Source organism: Oryx dammah, unplaced genomic scaffold (assembly GCF_014754425.2).
Source record: "Oryx dammah isolate SB20612 unplaced genomic scaffold, SCBI_Odam_1.1 HiC_scaffold_21, whole genome shotgun sequence".
NCBI lineage: Eukaryota > Metazoa > Chordata > Mammalia > Artiodactyla > Bovidae > Oryx > Oryx dammah.
Window position 1 is genome coordinate 7,951,132 of NW_024070205.1, and position 21,143 is coordinate 7,972,274.

The 21,143-nt window shown below is 42.3% G+C and overlaps 1 protein-coding gene across 2 annotated transcripts in view; it reads left to right on the forward strand.

Annotated features, from left to right (window-relative positions):
• The window catches only part of HHAT (hedgehog acyltransferase), a 362,562-nt gene that overhangs the window by 47,065 nt on the left and 294,354 nt on the right, over positions 1-21,143 (forward strand). For both annotated transcript variants that reach the window (XM_040263100.1, XM_040263101.1), the window contains exon 4: positions 20,957-21,070. In XM_040263100.1, the coding sequence (XP_040119034.1) occupies positions 20,957-21,070 (114 nt within the window). The remainder of the gene's footprint in view (positions 1-20,956; positions 21,071-21,143) is intronic.

The window sequence follows — 21,143 nt, forward strand, 5'->3', positions numbered from 1 at the left end:
TGAATATTTGTGTACAGGTCTTTCTGTGGACTTAAGTTTTATTTTCTCAGGGATAAATACCCAGGTATTTGATAGCTGGATTGTATGATAAGTTTATGTTTGATTCTATAAGAAAACTGTACAAACTTTTTTCCAAATGGCTCTACCATTTTATATTCCCACCAAAAAAATGTATGAGATACTTAGTTTCTCTGAATATTTGCCAGTACCTGGCATTATTAACAATTTAAATTTCAGTTATTCTGATAGGTATGTAGTGATATGTCGTCATGGTTTTAATTTGCATTTCCCTAATAGTTAAAAGAGGTTGAACATATTTTCATGTGCTTATCTGTCATCTATATATCCTCTTTGATGAAATTCTGTGCATATCTTTTGCCAATTTTAACTTGGATTTGTTTGCTTTATTTTTACTCTTGAGTTCAGAGTTCTCTATACAGTCTAAATACTAGTCCTTTGTCAGATGCTGCTGCTGCTGCTAAGTCGCTTCAGTCGTGTCCGACTTTGTGCGACCCCAGAGACGGCAGTCCACCAGGGCCCCCCGTCCCTGGGATTCTCCAGGCAGGAACACTGGAGTGGGGTGCCAATGCCTTCTCCAATGCGTGAAAGTGAAAAGTGAAAGTGAAGTCGCTCAGTCGTGTCTGACTCTTAGCGACCCCATGGACCCCAGCCTGCTAGGCTCCTTGGTCCTTGGGATTTTCCAGGCAAGAGTACTGGAGTGGGGTGCCAATGCCTTCTCCAATGCGTGAAAGTGAAAACTGAAAGTGAAGTCGCTCAGTCATGTCTGACTCTTAGCGACCCCATGATGAATGGCTTGCAAATATAATTTCTCCGTGATTACTTTGAGTTTTTATTCTGTTAGTAGGGTCTTTCACAGATGTCCCATTTATCTTTTTTTTCTCTTACAGACTGTGCTTTTGGTGGCATGTCTAAGTGTTCTTGGCCTGGTTATATGACCCAAAGATTTTCTCTTTTTTTCTCAAAAGTTTCCTAGTTTTGCATTTTACCTTTAAATCTAAATCTTTAAATCCTTTAAATCTGTGATCCCTCTTGGATTAATTATTATATTAATTTAGGTAGAGACTTCTGTCCAGTTGCTACTGTACCTTTTGTTGAAAAGACAAATTCCTCTATTGAATTATTTTGTACCTGCATCATAAATCAATTGGCCAGACTTGTATGGCTGTATTTCTGGGTTCTCATTTCTGTTCCATTGATCTGTGTATCTGTTTTTGCACTAACAGCACATTTTCTTAATTACTGGTAAGTTTTAAATAATATAACTTTATTCTTTTTTCTCAAAGATTTTTTTTAGCTCATTTTGTTCCTTTTTGTCTTTCCAACTATGCTTTAGAATAAGCTTTTCTGTATCTATAAAACATCTTGCTTGGATTTTTTCAGAATTCTGTTAAACTTATAGATCTATTTGGAAAACTGATGCCTTCCTTATATTGAATATTCCAATCCATGGACACTGTATGTTTGTAGATTTATTTACATCTTTTTTGAATTTACTTCATTAGTATTTTGTAGTTTTTAGCCATCTAAATTCTATGCATTTTTGGGGGGTTAGGTTTATACCTAAGTATTTCTATTTTTTAGTTTTTATAAATGGTTTACATTTTAAATTTCAATTTCCACATGTTCTTTGCTAGTATACAGATGTACAATTGGCTTTTAATGAGTTGGCCAAAAAGTTCGTTTTGGTTTTTTCATAAGATGTTATTAACATGTTGATCTTATATTCTATAAGATCATAACTTTATATTCTGTAAGATCGTAACTGGTCTTTAACTTTTCTGGACTCGTTTAGTCCTAATTATTTTTTTTTAATTTCATTTTTGTCAGACTTGTTGAGTTTTTCTAAATAAACAATCACGACATCTACAAATCAGGACATTTTCGTGTCTTCCTTTTTGATCTATGTAACTCTTATTTTCTTATTGTGCCAGCTAGTACTTGCTGGACAATGTTGAAATATGAGTTATGAGAGTGTATGTCTTTGTTTTTTCCCCAGTCTTAATCATTCAGTCTTTCCCCATTATGTATGATGTCTCTAAAGGTTTTTTGGTAGATGTTCATCTATCAAGTTGAGGAAGTTTCCCTTCATTCCTAGTTTTCTGAGAATTTTTATGAATTAGTGTTGAATTTTGTCTGATGTTTTTTCTGCATCAATTGATATGATCATGTGATTTTTCTTCTTTAATTAAGAATATGTTAATATGTTAGATTACTTCGATTGATTTTTGAATATTGAACCAGCCTTGTATCCTTGGGATTAAACTCCACTTGGTCTTGCTGTGGGCTTTCCTAATAGCTCCGTTGGTAAAGAATCTGCCTGCAGTGCAGGAAACCCCAGTTCGATTCCTGGGTCAGGAAGATCCCCTGGAGAAGGGAAAGGCTATTCACAGTCCATGGGGTCGCAAAGAATCAGACATGAGTGAGTGACTTTCACTGGTCCTGGTGCATAGTTTTTTAGTATATGCGGCTGGACTGCATATATAAAGCTCTTTGATTTTTGTTGTGGCATGTGGGCTTTTTAGTTGCGGTGTGCAGCACCTTTGGTGAGTGGTAGCATGCAGGCTCTTATTTGCAGCATAGTTCCCTGACCAGGGGTCAAACCTGGCCCCTGCATTAGGAGCTTGGAGTCTTAGCCACTGGACCACCAGGCAATTCCTGACAATTTTCTTGTCTGTGTTCATGTGTTCAGTGTCTGAATTTGACGGATTATATATGAGCTTGTATTTTTACTTTCAGATTTCATGTGTTTATTGTTATGCTCATAAAAGGAGTTGGGGAGTATTTCCCCTTTTAAAGAGACCATCTTTAGAAGTCAGGTAGATTTCTTCAGTGAAACCACATTGGACTGGAGTTTTCTTTTTGTGGATTTCAAAACTATGAATTCAATTTGTTTGGTTAAAATGATGTGTTCTTATTGGGTGAGTTTTGGTAGTTTGTGCTTTTTGAGGAATTAGGCCATTTATTCTAGGTTGTCAAATTTATGTATGTAGAGTTTTTCTTGGTATACCTTATTATCCTCATAAGATCTGTGGCGTTTGTAGTGGTATCCTTTTTATTCCTGATTTTGGTAATTTGGGTGAGCTTCTTTTTTTATTATTTTGTTTGTTTTTTTAAGAAGTTTGTGAACTTACTGACTTTTACAAAGAACCAGCTTTTTGTTTCATGAGTTTTTTCTATTTTGAATTTCATTGATTTCTGCTCTTTATTTCCTTCTTCTTGCTTGCTCTGTGTTTGTTTTGTTCCTTATTTTCTAGTTTCTTAGAGTTTTGATATTTTTACTTTAATATAACTGTTTAGTGTTTTGTATTTTCTAAGCAGTACCTTAGCTAATATTTTGATAAATTCTTTTTAGTTTTATTCAGTTCTAATTATTTTTTATTTCACTCAAGACTTCCTCTTTGACTTGTGTTGTTTAGAAAAGCATTTGGAGATTTTCCTATTATCTTTTTGATACGGATTTCTAGTTTGATTCCATTGTTGTCAGAGAGTATACTCTGTATGTTGAAATTCTTTTAAATTTGTTGGCCTTTGTTATTTGGCCCAGAGTATCATCTGTTGTGGTTGAATGTTCCAATGGAGCTTGAGTAGAATGTATATTCTGATGTTGTTGAACGGCATATTCTATAATGTTGATTAGATCCTGTTGGTTGGTAGTGGCAAGTGTCTTTTTATCCTTAATGATTAATCTGGTATGACTAATGGTTAATCTTAATGATCTGTTTGGTAGTTTTATCAGTTGGTGTGAGAGAAATGTTAAAATCTCCAGCTATAGTTGTGGATTTCTCTGTTTCTATCTGTTCTATCAGCTTTTGCTTCATATATTTCAAAGCTTTGTTATTTGGTGCATACATGCTTACGGTTGTTATGTCTCCGTGATGGACTGATTCTTTTGTCATTACTTAATGATCCTTTTTGACTCTAGTGATTTTCTTTCACTGAAATCTACTTCATCTGATATTAATGTAGTCACTACTGCTTTCTTTTGATTAATATTTGTAGTTTAGTTTAGTTCACTTGCTCAGTCATGTCTGACTCTTTAGGCAGCCACCTAGTGGACCAAGGGGACAGAGTGAAAAGATACATGGGAGAATCCTCCCACCTACTCATTTTTCTGGTCTTTTATTCAGTATGTAAAATTCAAAGAGAGAGATGGTAAGTGAGATTATGAGAAGCTCCCATCCTTCCTGCTGGACAGATGATGCAATAACATCAGTTTTTCCTTTTTCCCTCTTTTATTATTCTTATCTTTCTTCATTGACCTGCCCCAGGGCCCTTCAACATTTTGGGATTCCATCTGGAGTTCCAGCTTGTTGGTATTTGCCTACCACAGAGATGTTACATATTAATGAGCTTTCTTTCTTTTTTTTTTTTTTTTAAATAAGGAGCATACTTTATTTTAATATCAGTTGCTAGAACTGAACAATGGGTTTCTGGGTACCCGGAGGCAGAAATTGCCGGAGGCCAGTGTGAGGAATCCCGCCCGTGACAAGGTCATGCGGAAGGAAGCCTGACAAAACGCAAGGACGTGATCAAGCTTCAGGGGTTCCCCCTGGAATTTCCTGAGCATCCACCCCCCAAGACCAGAGTCTGCCTGCTTTACTGTGTTATGCTTTCCACCTACTCTTCTGTCATTAACAGGGGGCTGTCCCCCCACCACCTTTTTCTGGAAAAATTAGAGCTTTTAGATAATAAATCTCCTGGGCATAATGCGAGTGTTTCAATCAAAAAACCCCTCTGATGGCTTTCTAGCCTGTCTGCAGGACTCGTACAGCTGCACATGTGATTGTTTGAGGCCTCCTGACCGCAGGAGGCACAGGAAGCTTAAAACATCCTAGGATTGCAGGGGCTTCTGAGGTGTCAAGATCATTAGAATAAAACTGATTAAGCGTTACATTGTTGAGCCAATACTTGCTGCCAAATTTTCATATCTTTTATTTGTTGATATAGTTGGTGTATAGAAAAAACAAGTAGCAACATTAGATCTTTGAGTTAAGTACCTTCTTTGTTATAACCCACTGTGCCTTTGTTCTATAGAGATGTAACTTTAGTGCTTTAAGGAGATGCAGATTAAAGAAAAACATTTCAGGGGAAACGAGATTAACATTCATTAAGGAAGAGAGCCAAAAAGTGTTACCAAGCCTCTTGGCCAGAAGATAACGTAAATCACCTGAGACCTTTTGTATACAAAAAGATATACAGAAAGGGTCAGGACTGCTGCCCCTGCATGACTGTCTATCTTCCATTATGTAAAATTTAGGGTATATAGTAGTTTTGATGTTAGCAACACTAGACTTCTGAGTTAATTACTTTTCTTTTGTTATATATATCACTGCACTCCTCTTGTGTCCTTGCTATGTAAGAATGTAACTTTATTTAGTGTTTTCTGAGGGTGGCACCAGACTTTGGGAAGATCAACACAATAAGTCTTCTGGTTGACAAACCCTTATCAGAAAAAAGGCTGTAAAATGTTAATTGGCCCTCTGGCCGGAAGATGATGTAAATCACCTAAGGCTTGTGTATACAATTAGGTATGCAGAGAGAAAGCCTGGTTTTGATAAGAGTCTGGGCTGCTAAAGCTGCATAATTTTGTATTACCCATTGATCTCTATGTACAATCAAAAAGGTATAAAAGGCCTTTCTAGACAATAGAGGCCGGGCCAGTCATTGGAAGGACTGGTTTCCCCTGTGTTTCCTCTTTACTCTAATTTCAGGCTGAATTCCCATCTGGGGCATGGAGGCACGCCACGTCTACTTACTTGTCCCGGCTTCTAAGATCCATAAGAGAGAGAGCCCAAGAAGGGGCACTCTCCAATATTCAAACGGACGCCGGTGGCCTAATGTAGATGGTGCAAGCTCCTTGTCTGGAACTTTATTGGCTTTCCACATAAACCAAGTTATCCAGCCTCTTTTCTCCACTTAATTTTCCTACTACACTCTTTCTTCCTAATCTAATCTTACATTTAAAAATAAATAAGTTTTTTCCTTGCCTACGCCATCCATGCTTCGAATTTCCCTGGATCCACCAGGGCTGGACCCCGGGAAGATATAAAGTTTCTTTTCATAAATTTTTCTTGACTGTATGAAGACTCTCTAAAAAGAAAGCAAATTCTTTGAGCATGGGGGGCATTTTAGGGGCCACGGCTCCCAAAGGGCTGCGTACATGCATGCCCAGTTGTGTCCAACTCTTTACGACTCCATGGACTGTAGCCCACCAGGCTCCTCTGCCCATGGGATTCTCCAGGCAAAAGAATACTGAGGTGGGTTGTCCTGTCCTCCTCCTGGGATCTTCCAACTCAGGGATCGGACCTGTGTCTCCTGCACTGGCAGGCAGATTCTTTACCACTGTGCCACTTAAGGGCTGGGACCATTTTTTTTCCTCCATGTTACTGTGACTTTGTCTTGTTTTTATTCTGGAGAAGTGACGCTAATGAGATGGATGATGTATTAGCATAGTTTGTAGCTGGGAAGTCTTGTGAGCTTATATAATTTGCTGTCTGGTGATTCTATTCTGTTGCTTTTTTTTTTTTTTTCCTCTTGATCCCTAACTTATTTATCAGCTTTATTACTTATTTACAACTATTTCTCCACATGCCTTACAGAAAATATGGTTAGTGTTTTTCCAGTTTGAGAGACATGGGGAATATAACATAGGTTTCGTGTCTTTGATTTCATACTAGAATTTAATATTTCTTTAAAAGAAATTGGTTCTTTGTTAGCTTTAGGAAGAAAGGGAGAAATATGGACTAGATAAAGTGGAGAGAGAGAATCTTTAAATGTTTTATCACGTGTGTTCACGTGTCGTGAATAATCTGGAGCAACTTATAGAAAATAGGGAAACGGAGGAGTCGCCAGAGGATGTTACTGAGTTTGGGTTGGCGCCTAGGTTAAAGAGATCCAAAGAACACATCCACATTAATTAGGACCCCTTGACGAATGAAGTCATCTCGAGAGGTTTTTACTTCCCTCCTTGTGTGAAAGACCTCCCTCCCCTATTACACCCTGGCCCCATGTCCCAGGCTTAGATCCTGAGGGCCAGTTAAGAGACTGGATGGTACATGGTAAACAGTACAGTTTGTGTTGGTCCTATTGACGGCATCCTCACCCTTATGAGCATCTGCATCTCTTGGGCAGATGGTAAAGACATTTAAGCAGAGATTTGTTGTTTTATAGGAGGAAAAAAAGTTTTGTTAGTGGAAACATTATATCTTCCAGGAGATGTTGGTTGGGGAAAGAGTGTTGTCTCTGGGAACTGTGGGCAGTAAAATGATTCAGTTCAGATTATTTTAGAAATAGCAAATCATCCTTTGGAAGATAAAGAAAACTCTTCCAATAATTGCTAGATTCATCATTAGCCTGAGTTCGCCCAGAGAACAGTACTGCTTCTGTGCAGAATCCCTACAAATTAATCCTCTTTTTTTTTCTTTTCCCTTTGAACGTTTATAGGCCATTGAGGTGAGCTTGTTGCCTTTGAACGTGCAGGGGAATGTTTCTGGATTCAAGTATCTTATAAAGGTCTTCTCTACTTATAGATAACTTTTCTCAGTGTGTTTGGGAGTTAGGTATGGTCTCAAAGTAAATAATATGCACATAATGCTGTTTAGGAAATAGATAGGCAACAGTGTTCAGTATTTCTGTTCTCCTTGTTTTCCATATTTGAGGAGAAAATAGCTATGGTAATGAAAAATATAGACTAGTGGGTAGGGTGGATAGTTTCCTATTTGGGTTTTGAAATACAGAAATAGATGCACTTATGAATATGAAACACTGCCTTCATTATCCAGTTCTAGAACACTCCTTGGTGGAGAAGGCAATGGCACCCTACTCCAGTACTCTTGCCTGGAGAATCCCATGGACAGAGGAGCCTGGTGGGCTGCAGTCCATGGGGTCGCTAAGAGTCGGACACGACTGAGCGACTTCACTTTCACTTTTCACTTTCATGCGTTGGAAAAGGAAACAGCAACCCACTCTAGTGTTCTTGCCTGGAGAATCCTAGGGATGGAGGAGCCTGATGGGCTACTGTCTATGGGGTCACACAGAGTCAGCCATGACTGAAGTGACTTAGCAGCAGCAGCAGCAGCAGCAGCAGCAGCAGAACACTCTTTGGACTTATCTACCTAGTGTTTTTTCCCTCCATTTCATTTCTCTCCACTGAATAGACTTATTTCAGAATAGTGTTCTTCACAGTGAATAACTTTCATAATGCTTCTATTATAAAACTAGAGCTGGATTGCAGTCAGAAAACAAATCCTTTCCAAAATATATTGATCAGGGTTCCATTGCAGACAACAGCATCCACTCCAGTCAGCTTAAGCAGAAAGGACTTTATTGCAGGGATTTAGACATTTCAGAACAGTCAAAAGGACTGTGGGGGACGGGCAGTAAGTAAGCTCCTGGAGCAATTGGCAGAGCCACCCTGTAAAACTGCGGCTTCAGCCCAGCTCCCGGCTTGAGAACTGAGTGCTCTGGTGCACTCGCAAAAGCTGCCACATCAAATACAGCCCCTCTGGACTGACTGGACCCTGGCGTCTCCACCATGACTCCTGCAGGGAAACGAGGGCCTCTGCCACCGTTCTCCCAGAATTCTCAAAGCCCATACACTTTTGTGTTCATTCCCTCACCTTCGAGTCTTCATGTATGTGTTTCCTCGTCAGAAGCTAAGTCCTAAGGAGACATGCTAGCTGCACGGAATTTTGGGAAATGGAGTTTTTTGGCTTCTAACCTCTGACGTATAGGATCATGCTAGGAGGGGTTGAGAGTGCTGCTTGAGGCTTCCACATGGAGCAGATATTTTATTTTGAGGAGAAGGTTAAGATGGTCGCTATCCCATGGCCTTTTAGATGTTGTCCTTTTCTGAATTCAGATGTTCCCCTTTCGTTAACCATGGATTCATTCCTTTTCAGTCTGGTTTCTAGAACCTTTCTTCTTTCCTTTCTTTTGACTAGGTTTGAGGGAATCTTGAGCAAGTCCACTCCCTCAGATTTTACCTATGAGTATGTCTGTTTCAGGACACAGAGCTGAAAACTTTTAGATTTTTGTTTCTGGGGCTATCAGAGTAAAATAGAGTTTGTTGATTTTTTTTGTTTGTTTGTTTATATATCATTATTTACTTAACAAACATACAAAGTACTGAAGAAGTATTAGGCCCTGTTCCAAGTGTTTTCCATATTTTAATTTATTTAAATCTTATTATTAAACCACAAGATAGGTCCTCTATTATGACCATACTCTATTTTGTCCATCTCTGTAGAGCGAGTAATTGATGTAACCAGAGAGTGGGCCTTGAGTTGGTGAAGGTCATCTGCAGAGCACATCATCCACGAGAAATATTCCATGAGTTTGTGTTCTCCACCTGAGATTGTAAAGACCTTTAAGGACAGGTACCATTAAGGATTGTGCTTACACTAGATTCTTAAAAATGATGTGACTCTTCATATATCATTCAGTTTATGCAACAAGCTTTTATTGAGCATCAGTATGTGTTGATTTCTTGGAGGATGTGCTGCTGCTTAATCACTCAGCCATGTCCGACTCTTTGCAACCCCATGGACTGTAGCTCACCAGGCTCATCTGTCCATGGAATTCTCCAGACAAGAATACTGGAGTGGGTTGCCATGCCCTCCTCCAGGGGATCTGACCAACCCCAGGCATTGAACCCAGGTCTCCTGCACTGCAGGTAGATTCTTTACTGTCTGATCCACCAGGGAAGCCCTTCTTGGAGGATACAGTGCTGAATATGCATGTAGTCCCTATTATAAGGGGGATGCCACAGTTTGGAGAGGCAGCTCAGTAGCCTACAGTGTGATAAGTTGCCATGATATGAGTAACCATGGTGCATCATGGAAGCATAGATGAAGGCAAACGAGTCCATAATATAAGTGAATGGATTAGGAAAGCTTTTCCTGGGAGAGAGCTTGCTTGACCTGACACCTGAAGGACAGACAGGCCATCATTATCGTGATGTTTGAGGGCAAGTTTTTCCAAGTTAAAGGGAGCAAAGGGTGGGAAGTTTCAGCCATGAACAAGCATATTTGGGTAGTCAGTGATGCTTTGTTGAGGAACTGGGGAGAAAGGTTGAGTAGGATGATGAAGGGGTGGGCAGGGCCAGGAAGAGCTGCATGCGTTCTGCTAATATTTCTCTGGAGTGCGAAGGGGGGAACCTGAAGAATATTAAGGTGGGGACTGGCTTGATTGCGGGTGGTCTTAAAGCACCGTGAAGAGGAGATTGGATGGGGGAACAAGCCTAAATGTGCACAGAATAGTCCCTGCCTTCGAAGTGTGTCCAGCAGAGTACTGGGAGAGAGAAGATGTGTTTTCCCGAGATAACCCAGGCTCATGGGAGGGTTGCAGCTGAGGCGCCCATGGCCTTCCTCTGCATCAGCTGCAGAGTTCAGAGCTGATTGTAAATTAACAAAAAGTGCCATCCAGATGACCTACTCTCACTAATAGATAAGTGGTGGATCTAGGAGAAATGGTAAGCCTTTGTACCATCTCAGGCCCTTCACTTGTTTTTGTGGGTATGGTTTTGTTGGAGCACAGCTCTTCCCATTTGTATATGCCTTCCACATGGCTGCCTTTGGACTACGCCATCACAGTTGAGTAGTTGCCACAGAGACTGCGAGTGGTACCTAACCTTTTTGACACTAGGGACTTGCTTTGTGGAAGACAATTTTTCCATGGACTGGGAAGTAGGGGATGGTTCCGGGATGATTCAAGCTCACATGTTTATCGTGCACCCTATTTCTAATCTAAGGCCCCTGTATGGCACAGGTCCTGCTGTATAGCACAGGGAGCTATCTTCAATATCCTGTCATAAACTATAAAGGAAAAGGATGTGAAAAAGAATGTATATATATGTATAACTGAGTCACTTTGCTATACAGCAGAAATTAATTCAACGTTGTAAACCAATTGTAAACCAATTTATAAACCATTGTAAACCAATTGTAATGTAAACCGTTGTAAACCAATTATACTTCAGTAAAATAAATTAAAAAAATTCTAATCATATAAAGAAGGACTGACCAGCCTGAGGTCACATAAGGGTAGCTGAGAGAACTGGAACTCAAACCTGGGTCTCCTGAACGTAAGCACAGTCTGGTCTCTGCCACATACAGCTCACCACTGGCTCTCTCAACCACTTGGAGAAAAAGGTCACTTTCCCTGCGTTGTGATAGACAAACTTGAGGTAACGACCCCATAGTCCATGGGGTCCCAAAGGAGTCGGACATGACTGAGCGACTTTCACTTCCACTCCAAATCCATCCTGCTTATTGCTATCAAAATAAGCACACTGAAACAAGGGCTAGCAAGCTTTAATAAAGGGATAGATGGTAAATATTTTCAGCTTGTGGGCTATACCAGGGATCTCCAACCTCCGGGTTGAGGACCAGTACCTTTTCTCAGATCAGCAGGGGGCATTAGATTAGAAATAGGGTGCACTATAAACGTGTGAGCTTGGATCATCTCGAAACCATCTCCTACTTCTCAGCCCATGGAAAGACTGTCTTCCACCAAACAAGTCCCTTGTTTGTGTCAAAAAAGACTTGCAGTCTCTGTTGTGAAATTTCCAAGTTTCTTCCACTTGGAGAAAAAGGTCCCTCTCCCTGCATTTTGATAGACGCAAACTCAAGATGACTATAGTACCTGCTGGAAACAGGCAGGCCTTCCTCTGAGGCCATCCGTTATAGTCACTTTCCCTCATGTTCTTGGTGTTCTTTACTCAGAGGGATGTTGAAGTCCACCATCTCCCCGTTAGTGATGTTGACCCCCTCAGTTAACTCCGTGAGCCTCTCCACCCATGCTCCCTTAAAGACCCCAAAGAGTGGAGAAATCAACGTCAGATGTAACTGTTGAGTCAGCGGAAGTAGTTGAGCATTTTAGCTAGGCTGCCGGTGTTTGCCTAACTCTGAGGAATTGAATCTCGCGATTCTAAGGTCCTGAAGCCTCCTCCCGTAGGCACTGAGCCAAGACTGGCTGCACCTGGGAGCTCTCTGTCAAGTCCTTTCAGTTCTTGATTGCCTTCTTGGACGGTAGTCAATCTGCCAGTCAGGGCTGATGTCCTCGTTAAGTAAATGGCCATGTTGGCCTTTGTGTTGATCTTAACAGGAAGAGGCGTTCAGACAAACTGAAAGAATTACTGAATTAAAGAAAAGATTCAGATGCAGAGTCCTGCAGACTGACAGGATTAACTTTCCAGGGAGCACTTTGTATCATAAGGTATTTTCCAAGGCTGATTCTCACCCCCTTATTTCTAGCCCTTTCTGACGTTTGCCCCCAGGGTGAAATTGGCATGTTACAAGAAGCAGATCTCTAAAGGGTCTGTCTTAGGAGGCAGGCAGACTCAGGGCAGGAAAAGGCCTTGCTGAAAGACCCAGGTTCTCTGTGATGCTCGTAACTCCCTGTGGGCAGAGGGTCATTTTATGAAGCCTTTTGTTTTTGGCCTTCTCAAACTTGGTGTAGACGCTGTGGAAAACATAGAAACGTTAAACATAGAATCATGAGTTGCCCCAACAGTTCTCCTGCTAGGTGTATACCCATAAGAATTGAAAATGGATATTTAAACCAACACTTGTACACACATGTTCACGGCATTATTCGCAGTAGACAAAAGCGGGAACAGCTGAAGCATCCGTTGATGAATGAGTAAACAGAGTGTGGTATCTCCCTACAATGAGATGTGATTCAGCCATAAAAAGGAATGGGCTACTCACACGAGTTACAACGTGGATCAACCTTAGCAACATTGTGCCAGGTAAAAGAAGCCAAGTCACACATTGTAGAACTCCATTTAGATGAAATTCCCAGTGTAGCCAAGACCATAGAGAGAGAAGGCAGATTTGTGATTATCAGAGCCTGCAGAAGAAGGGGGATGGGAGTAACTGATTAATGGGCACAGAGCTTCCTTTTGGGGTGATGAAAATGTTCTGGAACTAGAAAGGGGTGGTTGTTGCATGACATTGAGAGAATAAATGCCACTGGGTTGAGTTTAATCTGGTTCATTCTGTTATGTGAATTTTACCTTAAAACCACAATAACAACAAACTCCCCAACTCAAGTGTTTTCAGAATCCCTAAGTTATGGAATTTCAGTTCGATTAAATCCTGGCAAATAAGCTTCTAATATTTGAGTTAAAGTTTCAGCTACTGGCAAGAGCAGTGATTTACTGAAAAGCAAGAAAAGTCCTGGGAGAGTCTGGGTTAAGAAGCCACTGGTGGCCTTGGAGTAACTGAATTTATCTCTGGGATGATTTTTCTCCACTTTCCTTGGGGTGTCTTGGTAGGCACCTTGGAGCTTTCCTTGGCACTGAGTGCTTAAACATTTCAGTCCAGTGGCCTGGCCTTATTAGCCATGGGATTGTGTTATCTTCAGCCAGTGTTAATTCAGCATGGTCTGAGGAATGCAAGAGAAAGCACAGAAGGAGAGTTTTGGCCATCCCCCTGTGATAACAGTGCAGGACTCCAGCTAAGAGGCCAGGAGTGAGTGCTGTTGTCTGGTGAGCTTCAAGGCTGATGAGAATTTATGGCTAGAATAAGGAAAACTTTGCTCAGTGGTGAGTTGGCAGTGTAAGATCTTCATTTGCCAGGCATTTTTCTTTTCTAACTTGTTGTGCTTGAACTACCAGATGATTTTGAAAGCGATTGAAACTGCCAGATACAAGTACACATGTCACTTGGCAACATTAGGGAATCACTGAAAATGCAAAACATTAAAAAGTAAACATTTAGTACACCCACGTTCATTATCCGTAACAGCCAAGAGGTAGAAGCAACCCAACTGTCCACTGACAGGTGAATGGATGAACAAGATGTGGTGTGCCCATGCGATGGTGAATTACTCAGCCTTGGAAGGGAGGGGAATTCTGCAGTAAGCTACAACGTGGATGAGCCTTGAAGACATTACATACAGGGAACAAGCCAGACACGAAAGGTCAAATACAGTACGATTCTACTTAGACGAGGTGCCTATGGTAGTCAGATCCATAGAGGCAGAAAGTGGGAGAGTGTGGTCAGGAGCCAGGGTCAGGAGGAATGGGGAGTTACTATTGAATGGGCACAGAGTTCCAGTTTTCAAGACAAAAGGAGTTCTGGAGATGGATGGTGGTGATGGTTGTATAGTAGTGCGAATGTTCTTAAGGCCACTACACTATACACTTAAAAATGGTTAAGATGGTAAACTTGACGTTATATTTATTTGACCACATGAAACACAGGTTTTGCAGCCTGGGGACCTGGGTCTTTAAAGTCGGGCTCTGTTATATATTAGCTGTGGGACCTTGGACATGATATTTAACCTCTCTGAGTAGAGTTTTCCTTTTCTTAGGTTATGCGGTCTGATTCTGCCTGCAGCATAGTCAGTCTGTGCTGTAGTAGTTTCTTCCCAATCTGGAGAAGAGGCTGGGTGAGTGGGAACTTTCTGGAGCAGGGTAGGCTGGCAGTGTGGATGTGGAAGTTGGAGGCCTGGATCGGCCCCATGGGCATGTGAGGGGAACTCACCCCCCACTCTCCAGTGATGGGCACTCAGTCACGATGCTGTGTGTAGGTGAGTCACGAGCTGTTCTCTTAGTATTTCTTTCCTTTAGCCTGGAAATTAGTTGCTTTTTCCACTCTCTGAAAGCCATCTGAGGCGTCTGCTCGTTCTGCCCTTCATTTTACACACAGGAAGGCTCAGGGCCAGGTAGTTTAAAGGTGACTCATTCAAGTCTAAGGAGGGGGAGAAATGTGATGCGAACTAAGGTCACGTGATTTCACACCCCCACCGTTGCGAAGGCTCATTGAGTGTTGGGCATTCATGATACAAATTCATGCTTAAGTCAAGGTTCTTGCTCTCAGGAGCTTACCATTTTTTCCCCTCTAGAGAGAAAATACATGAAATAGCTAGAATAAAGAGGGCTAGCATAAATTTGCTGTAGTAAAATGTGCTGGGATTGAGGTGTGGATGACAGAGAAGGGGATGCAGCAAGATCCACCAGGAAGGGCAGAGGAAGCTTCACACCTGAGCTGACGTGTCTGTGGTTATGGGGCGTAAAGGAGGTGACTGACCCTGGTGTTGGAAACAGTTTGGTCAGATGGCGGGTGTGTGTGTGTGTGTCTGGCTGTGGCAGAGGAATCCAGGTGGAGGGCTTAGCCCCAGTAGAGACGCATCGTGGGAAAGGACTGGGTTTGAAACCCGGCCCTGCCCTCTCTAGTTGTGGCCAAATAATTTGCCTGCTCTGACCACCAGTTGACTCATCTGTAACATGGATTAAAAAAGAAACAAGAAACTACCTTAAGCGATACCCAGAATGTTAATTAGTGATTTGCATGAGAGCGAGGTCTCAGTTGTATCTCTAGGTATGTAGATGGATGGTACCACTGGTCGCCGTCTTGCTTTGCAGTGGTTTTCAGAGTGTGGAGAGTTAGTGTTGGTACCGTGACCTCCTCAAGGCTGAGGAATTCATATTTCCCCACACTACCTACTGTGGAACTCTGCTCTCTGTAGGAAGAGAGGCTCAGATCCTTTTCCTTGTTGAGTGTAGGAGAAACAGTGTTTCACCAGGAGGTTATAGTCACTATTGAAGAGACGCAGAATCATCATGGCTTTGTGCTTAGACTTCTCTGTTCTTGCCTTGTTGCAGATGAAAGCCTCAGAATGAATAACCGTGCTGAACTCACTCAGTGGATTAAATGCTTGAATCTAGGTGCTTTCCATGGTGAGCAGGATGGTGCTTGCTCTGTTTGTGAATATTAGGTGGTCAACTCTATCATGTCCTTCTTGCTTGGGAATGGCATGGGGTGGGGTGAGCTGTTAAGGATTCTCTCGGCTTACAAACAACGTAGGGAATCTTAGATTGATGATGTCGATCTCTGCTACTGGAAATGTGATCCCCGGGCCAGCAGCATGGCGTCACCTGAGAGCTTTTACCACAGAATCCCAGGCCCCATCCCAGATTTCCTGGACCATAATCCACATTTTAGCAACACCTGTAGGTGGCTTGTATAGCCACTGAGGTTTGAGAAGCACCAGTGTTGAAGATTGGATGTGAATCTTAGAGTTCAGGCTCCCCTTTCTTTGTAGAGGAGCCTTAATGGTTCTGTCTGGCTAGAATTTATCCCTGGTTTATATCTGACTCCCTTACAGACCTGAGGAAGAGGTTTCTTATTATTTTTAGTTTTTATTTTGTTATTTTGGCCACACAGCATGTGGGATCTTAGTTCCCTGACCAGGGATTGAACCTGTGTCCCCCTGCTTTGGAAGCGTGGGGTCTTAACCCCTGGACCACGAGAGAAGTCCTAAGAAGAGATTTCTGATTGACTAAGAACTGTGGGATCGAGATAGGATATGGGGAAGGAACAGAAGATGAAAAAATTGTTCCTGACTCGACACTTTAAGATTTACCTTAAACTAGTGATTGAGCTCAGGGTCTGTAAGACTTTGCTTATGGAATCGTCAGGCGAGTGTATGCTCCTTGGTTTTTGTCTCATCACAACAAAGACTTGGAGTGACGGACATTAAAGCCCCCTCGGCGTGTCACAGCTCTCGGGTCTTGGACAGACTGTGTTATAGCTCTCAGGTCTCGAACAGACCGTGTTATATAGCTCTTAGACAAATCAGTGTTACAGCTCAGTGTAACAGCTCTATTTTATTTAGAAGATAGCAGGAAAATCCATCTTCAAGGCGTGAGGGCACGTTGATCCAAAGACGTGAAGAGAAGAGCACCCCAGCACGTGGAGGAGAGAGAGAGCGCTTTGGTGCCTCTTTTTGTTTGTTTTTCTCTCCCTGGGCCTGTCCTATGTAAACTGGGCCAGCCAGGAGGGTTGTTTGTTTTACCTGAGGTCCTCACTCCGGTCCTCGGACCTTCCTTTGTTCTATTTTTGCGGGCTTTTCTCTTCCTTATCTTTTAGCCACCGCCATTCTGGACTCCTTTTCCCTGTTCTAACTACCTAATAGAATCAAGTGAGTCAGATTCTTCTTACCTGAATCATTAACTGCTAGTTACTGGCCATCTTGCTGTATTCATTAACTTGGCTTTTCTGTCTGGTTATTTCCTTTAGGTAAATATATTTTAAATAGATGTAAGAGAAACATTTTTATTTCCTTTAAATGGCCATTTTCTGAAATAACTAGTGATGAAGGACTGTGTCATTTTATTGATAGGATTTTATCAGCTCAATGTTTTCAGTAGTCCTGGGCCTTAGGATGAAGCATAAAGATTTTTGTTTGTTTGTTTCCTTTCTAAAAAAATATTTTTAATGTTTTTAAAATTAATTTTTATTGGGATAGAGTTGCTTTACAATGTTGTGCTTCTACTGCCCAGCACAGTGACTCAGCTATATGTATACATGTGCCCTCTCTGTTTTGGATTTGAATGTTGGTTTTTAGTGTCTTTTCCTGCACCCCTGTTACAAAGGGCATGTTGCTAGCATGCCCTCATCACGTGACCTTTGTGCCTTTAATCAGTTGGTTGACTCTCCACCGATTTGACATTTTTGAGATGAGGCACTGAGCTGTGGACCAGGGATGAAGCCAGGCTAACGCTTTGAGTTCTTTGCTCTGTCCTGCCTGGGTGGGCAGTGTGGGCCTCCCAGGCCCTGAAGCAGCCAGTCTTTAAATGGAAGGAATTGGACTGAATCTATGATTGTCATGGGATACGGGCTGAAAGGTTGTTGCTGAGCTGTGAAAGACTCTGGGATTCTCGGCCTCCAGAGAAGAAGAATTCAGTCTGGGGCCATGATAGCTCAGAGCTTTTGTGTAACAAAGTTTCATTAAAATATAAAACAGAGAGAAAGCTTGTGACATGGACATCAGAAGGGGGCAGAAAGAGTGCCCCCCTGCTAGTCTTTAGCCGGATGTTATATAGCTACTCAGTTCAGTTTAGTTCAGTCACTCAGTTGTGTCTGACTCTTTGTGACCCCATGAATTGCAACACACCAGGCCTCCCTGTCCACCACCATCTCCCCAAGTAGCTACTGGCAGTCTGCTAATTAGAGAAAGGAAATGTCTCAGAACTCAGAGACTCGCACCAGGCTCCTCACCCACAACATGCATTTTGAGATAACACTGGCACAAGGTGAGTTGTCCCCGGCCATAAAATGATTGACGTGAATCTTGAAGAAAGGCAGGTTTCCAAGCAAATACAGTCTCATTAACATAGCTGAAGAGAACATTTGCATGAGTAAAACATACTGGTCTGTCAAGTCAAGTCGGTTCTGAGTCTTAGGCAGAACCGACTTGAAGACAGAGACCAGGGTAACATTAACATAGCTCAAGACAAACATTTCCATAAGGAAAATGCATTGGTTAGCTCAGGGTTGGAGAAAAGTTCAGTTCAGGTGGAACCAGGTATCGTCATGGCAACACAGAATTTTAAAAGAAACCTCTTTTTAAATTTGTGTAGAGAAAAGGAAAAAAAATCTAACACTTGTAGTTTGCTTCCTCCTGCCGCTTGAGAGAGATAAAAAAAAGTCTGTCACTGGCAGCCTGTTTCCTCCGTTTGGAGACCCCTGGCCTTCCTGCCTCTTATCCTCTCAGGGCTGTATGAGCAGGTTGTGTGTGGATCAGGATCTTGGGTGTGGGGAGCACATGTTGTTTCAGAAGCGCAGTACCGTTGTCTTTCTTTATTTGGAAAATAGAAAACACTCTTTTTTTTTTTTTTAAACGAGAGGCAGAATGTAAAAGCCCGATTCGATGTTGGGGGTTCACATGGGATGGGACGCACGCTGGGACCACCAGTTAGCAGCAAGTAACAAAATTTTTAGTGACCGCAGAGTGCCAGGTATTGTTTTAAATTATCGATATGCATGTACTTTCACTTAAACCTCACAGGTCCCTAGACTGTCAGTCCTGATAGCATACAGACAGGCAGACAGGTGAAGTGTCTTGCTCACCGTCATCGCAGCCACTGTGTGGGTGGATGTGGGATCCAAACCCAAGCTGAATCGGCAGCTGGACTGTGTATCTGCTATCTCTGCATCCATAGTCTGATAGGAATCAAGATCACTTTCATCTGTCCTTTACCTTCTGAAAAAAAGAGTTTTGTAATGTATGTAACTTGTATAAAATTGCCCCTCAGTCCTCACCTGCAGGAAAGAAAACAAAGAAAAATCCTGTTTTCCTCTAAATCCAATTAAAAAATTGGTTCAGGGAGTTCCTTGGTTGTCCAGTGGTTGTGTTGTAGCCACGCGTTCCGGGAAACAAGCTCACTCAGAAGGACAATGCAGATCAGTTCAGTTCAGTTCAGTCGCTCAGTCGTGTCCGACTCTTTGTGACCCCGTGAATCACAGCACGGCAGGCCTCCCTGTCCATCACCAACTCCCGGAGTTCACTCAGACTCACGTCCATCGAGTCAGTGATGCCATCCAGCCATCTCATCCTCTGTCGTCCCCTTCTCCTCCTGCCCCCAATCCCTCCCAGCATCAGAGTCTTTTCCAATGAGTCAACTGTTTAGATAGTGGAGTGCAATTTATTATACCGGCGGGCCCAAGGCAGAGTCTCCTCTTAGCCAAGGACCCCGATCAGTTTTTGTGAAAACCTTATATACCCTAAGTGTATGTGCTCAAACCCACCTCCCCAAATTCCCTGAAGCTAGTCTGAACAAAGGAAAATAAAGATACAATCAAAGTTAACCTGTGAGTCGTATGCCTTAAGCCTAGGTAGATAACAGTGGATAATTGTCAATAAGCATAATAGAATTTATGATTCTATTCAGTTACATAGATAATTAGGATATTCTTTTAGGCAATGGAGAGTCTAGGTACGAGCCCTGGGGCTCTTCCATCCAGGGGATCTGGTTTTCCAGTTGGTGTGTCGTTTCCATAGATATTGAGCATAGCTCAAAGTCCACAGTCCAGCCCAAGATGGAGTCCTGCTTTTAAGATGGAGCTTGTTCTGTCTGTTTCCTCCTTCAGTTAAGACTCTGTACTTCTACTGTAGGGGGCACTGGTTCTATCCCTGGTCAGGGAACTAAGATGCCACACACCCTGTGGCTTGACTGAAAAAAAAAAAAAAAAAAAGAATTGGCCTAAAGTTCCACACCTAGGGAGGTGTTTAGTATCAGTGGATCAGTAATCAGTGGAGGATTCCTTCCCCACTGATCCAATTGGATAGAAATTTCTGAGGGTTTCCAATCCTCATTCCTGCTTGTGGGCTGTTTGAGAGTGGCCAGTGACGGTGTTTTCTCCCTCCATGCTCAGCTTGGCTGCCGCGATCTCCCTGGGGCTCCTGAGGCCAAGGCTCTTGGTTGTGAGTCCCCAGATGTCCACGAGTCCACTCTCGCCAGAGGTTTTCACCTGCCCCTGCCGGGGAGCTGGGTAGACAGAGCCTAGAATGGGTACAGACACAGGATGCTGGTGGACACAGAGCTTCCTGAGTGGAAGGGAAGTGTATCTTTCATTCTTTCCTCATAAAGCTTGTAGGGAATGGGTCAATTTCTTTATCAAATTATCCTCTAGCCTGTAAATGACAGCAAGATTTAACATGACTGATCTTATACAATTTTATTAGTATCCAGTGTAGATTTCTCTTGTTGGTAAAAGCAGCTAAGTGACCAAACTGAGATAACCTCATTAATTATTTGTCCTATCCGCTTGACACTGAGGAAATAAAGGGGATTCTTTAAGTCTCTGTTACATCTTTCATAACATAGGGTTAATAATAGTTTCTTTCCCACAGAGGGTCCTGGGGTGGGGGTGGGGATAAGCTTTAACAAAGACCTTTGAGACTGGCCAAGCTGGAGGGAAGCGTACAATAGGTATGTGTGTGTGTGTGTGTGTGTGAGTGTGTGTGTGTGTGAGTGTGTGTGTGAGTGATGGGGTAGAGACTGGAAATGTGTCAATGCTGTTTTATAGCATTTGAACTCACATTGGCCTTTTCTTGCAGTTGTTTTATTAATTGGAGTTTGTGTTCTGCCTCAAATATGTACTAAGATCTCTCTGATAAACTGCTGTTTTGGCCTGTTTAGGACCCAACCGACTTTGAGTGGAGCTTCTGGATGGAGTGGGGGAAGGAGCGGCTGGTGTGGTTATTCCTTGGCCACATGAGCGTGTCTCAAGTCGCCAACCTGCTTTCGAGGAAGGTACAGTTATATGCACCATTTCCAGTTCAGCTGCTTCTTTGCTTTTTGTCAAGAAGGAACCCTGAGGTAGGAA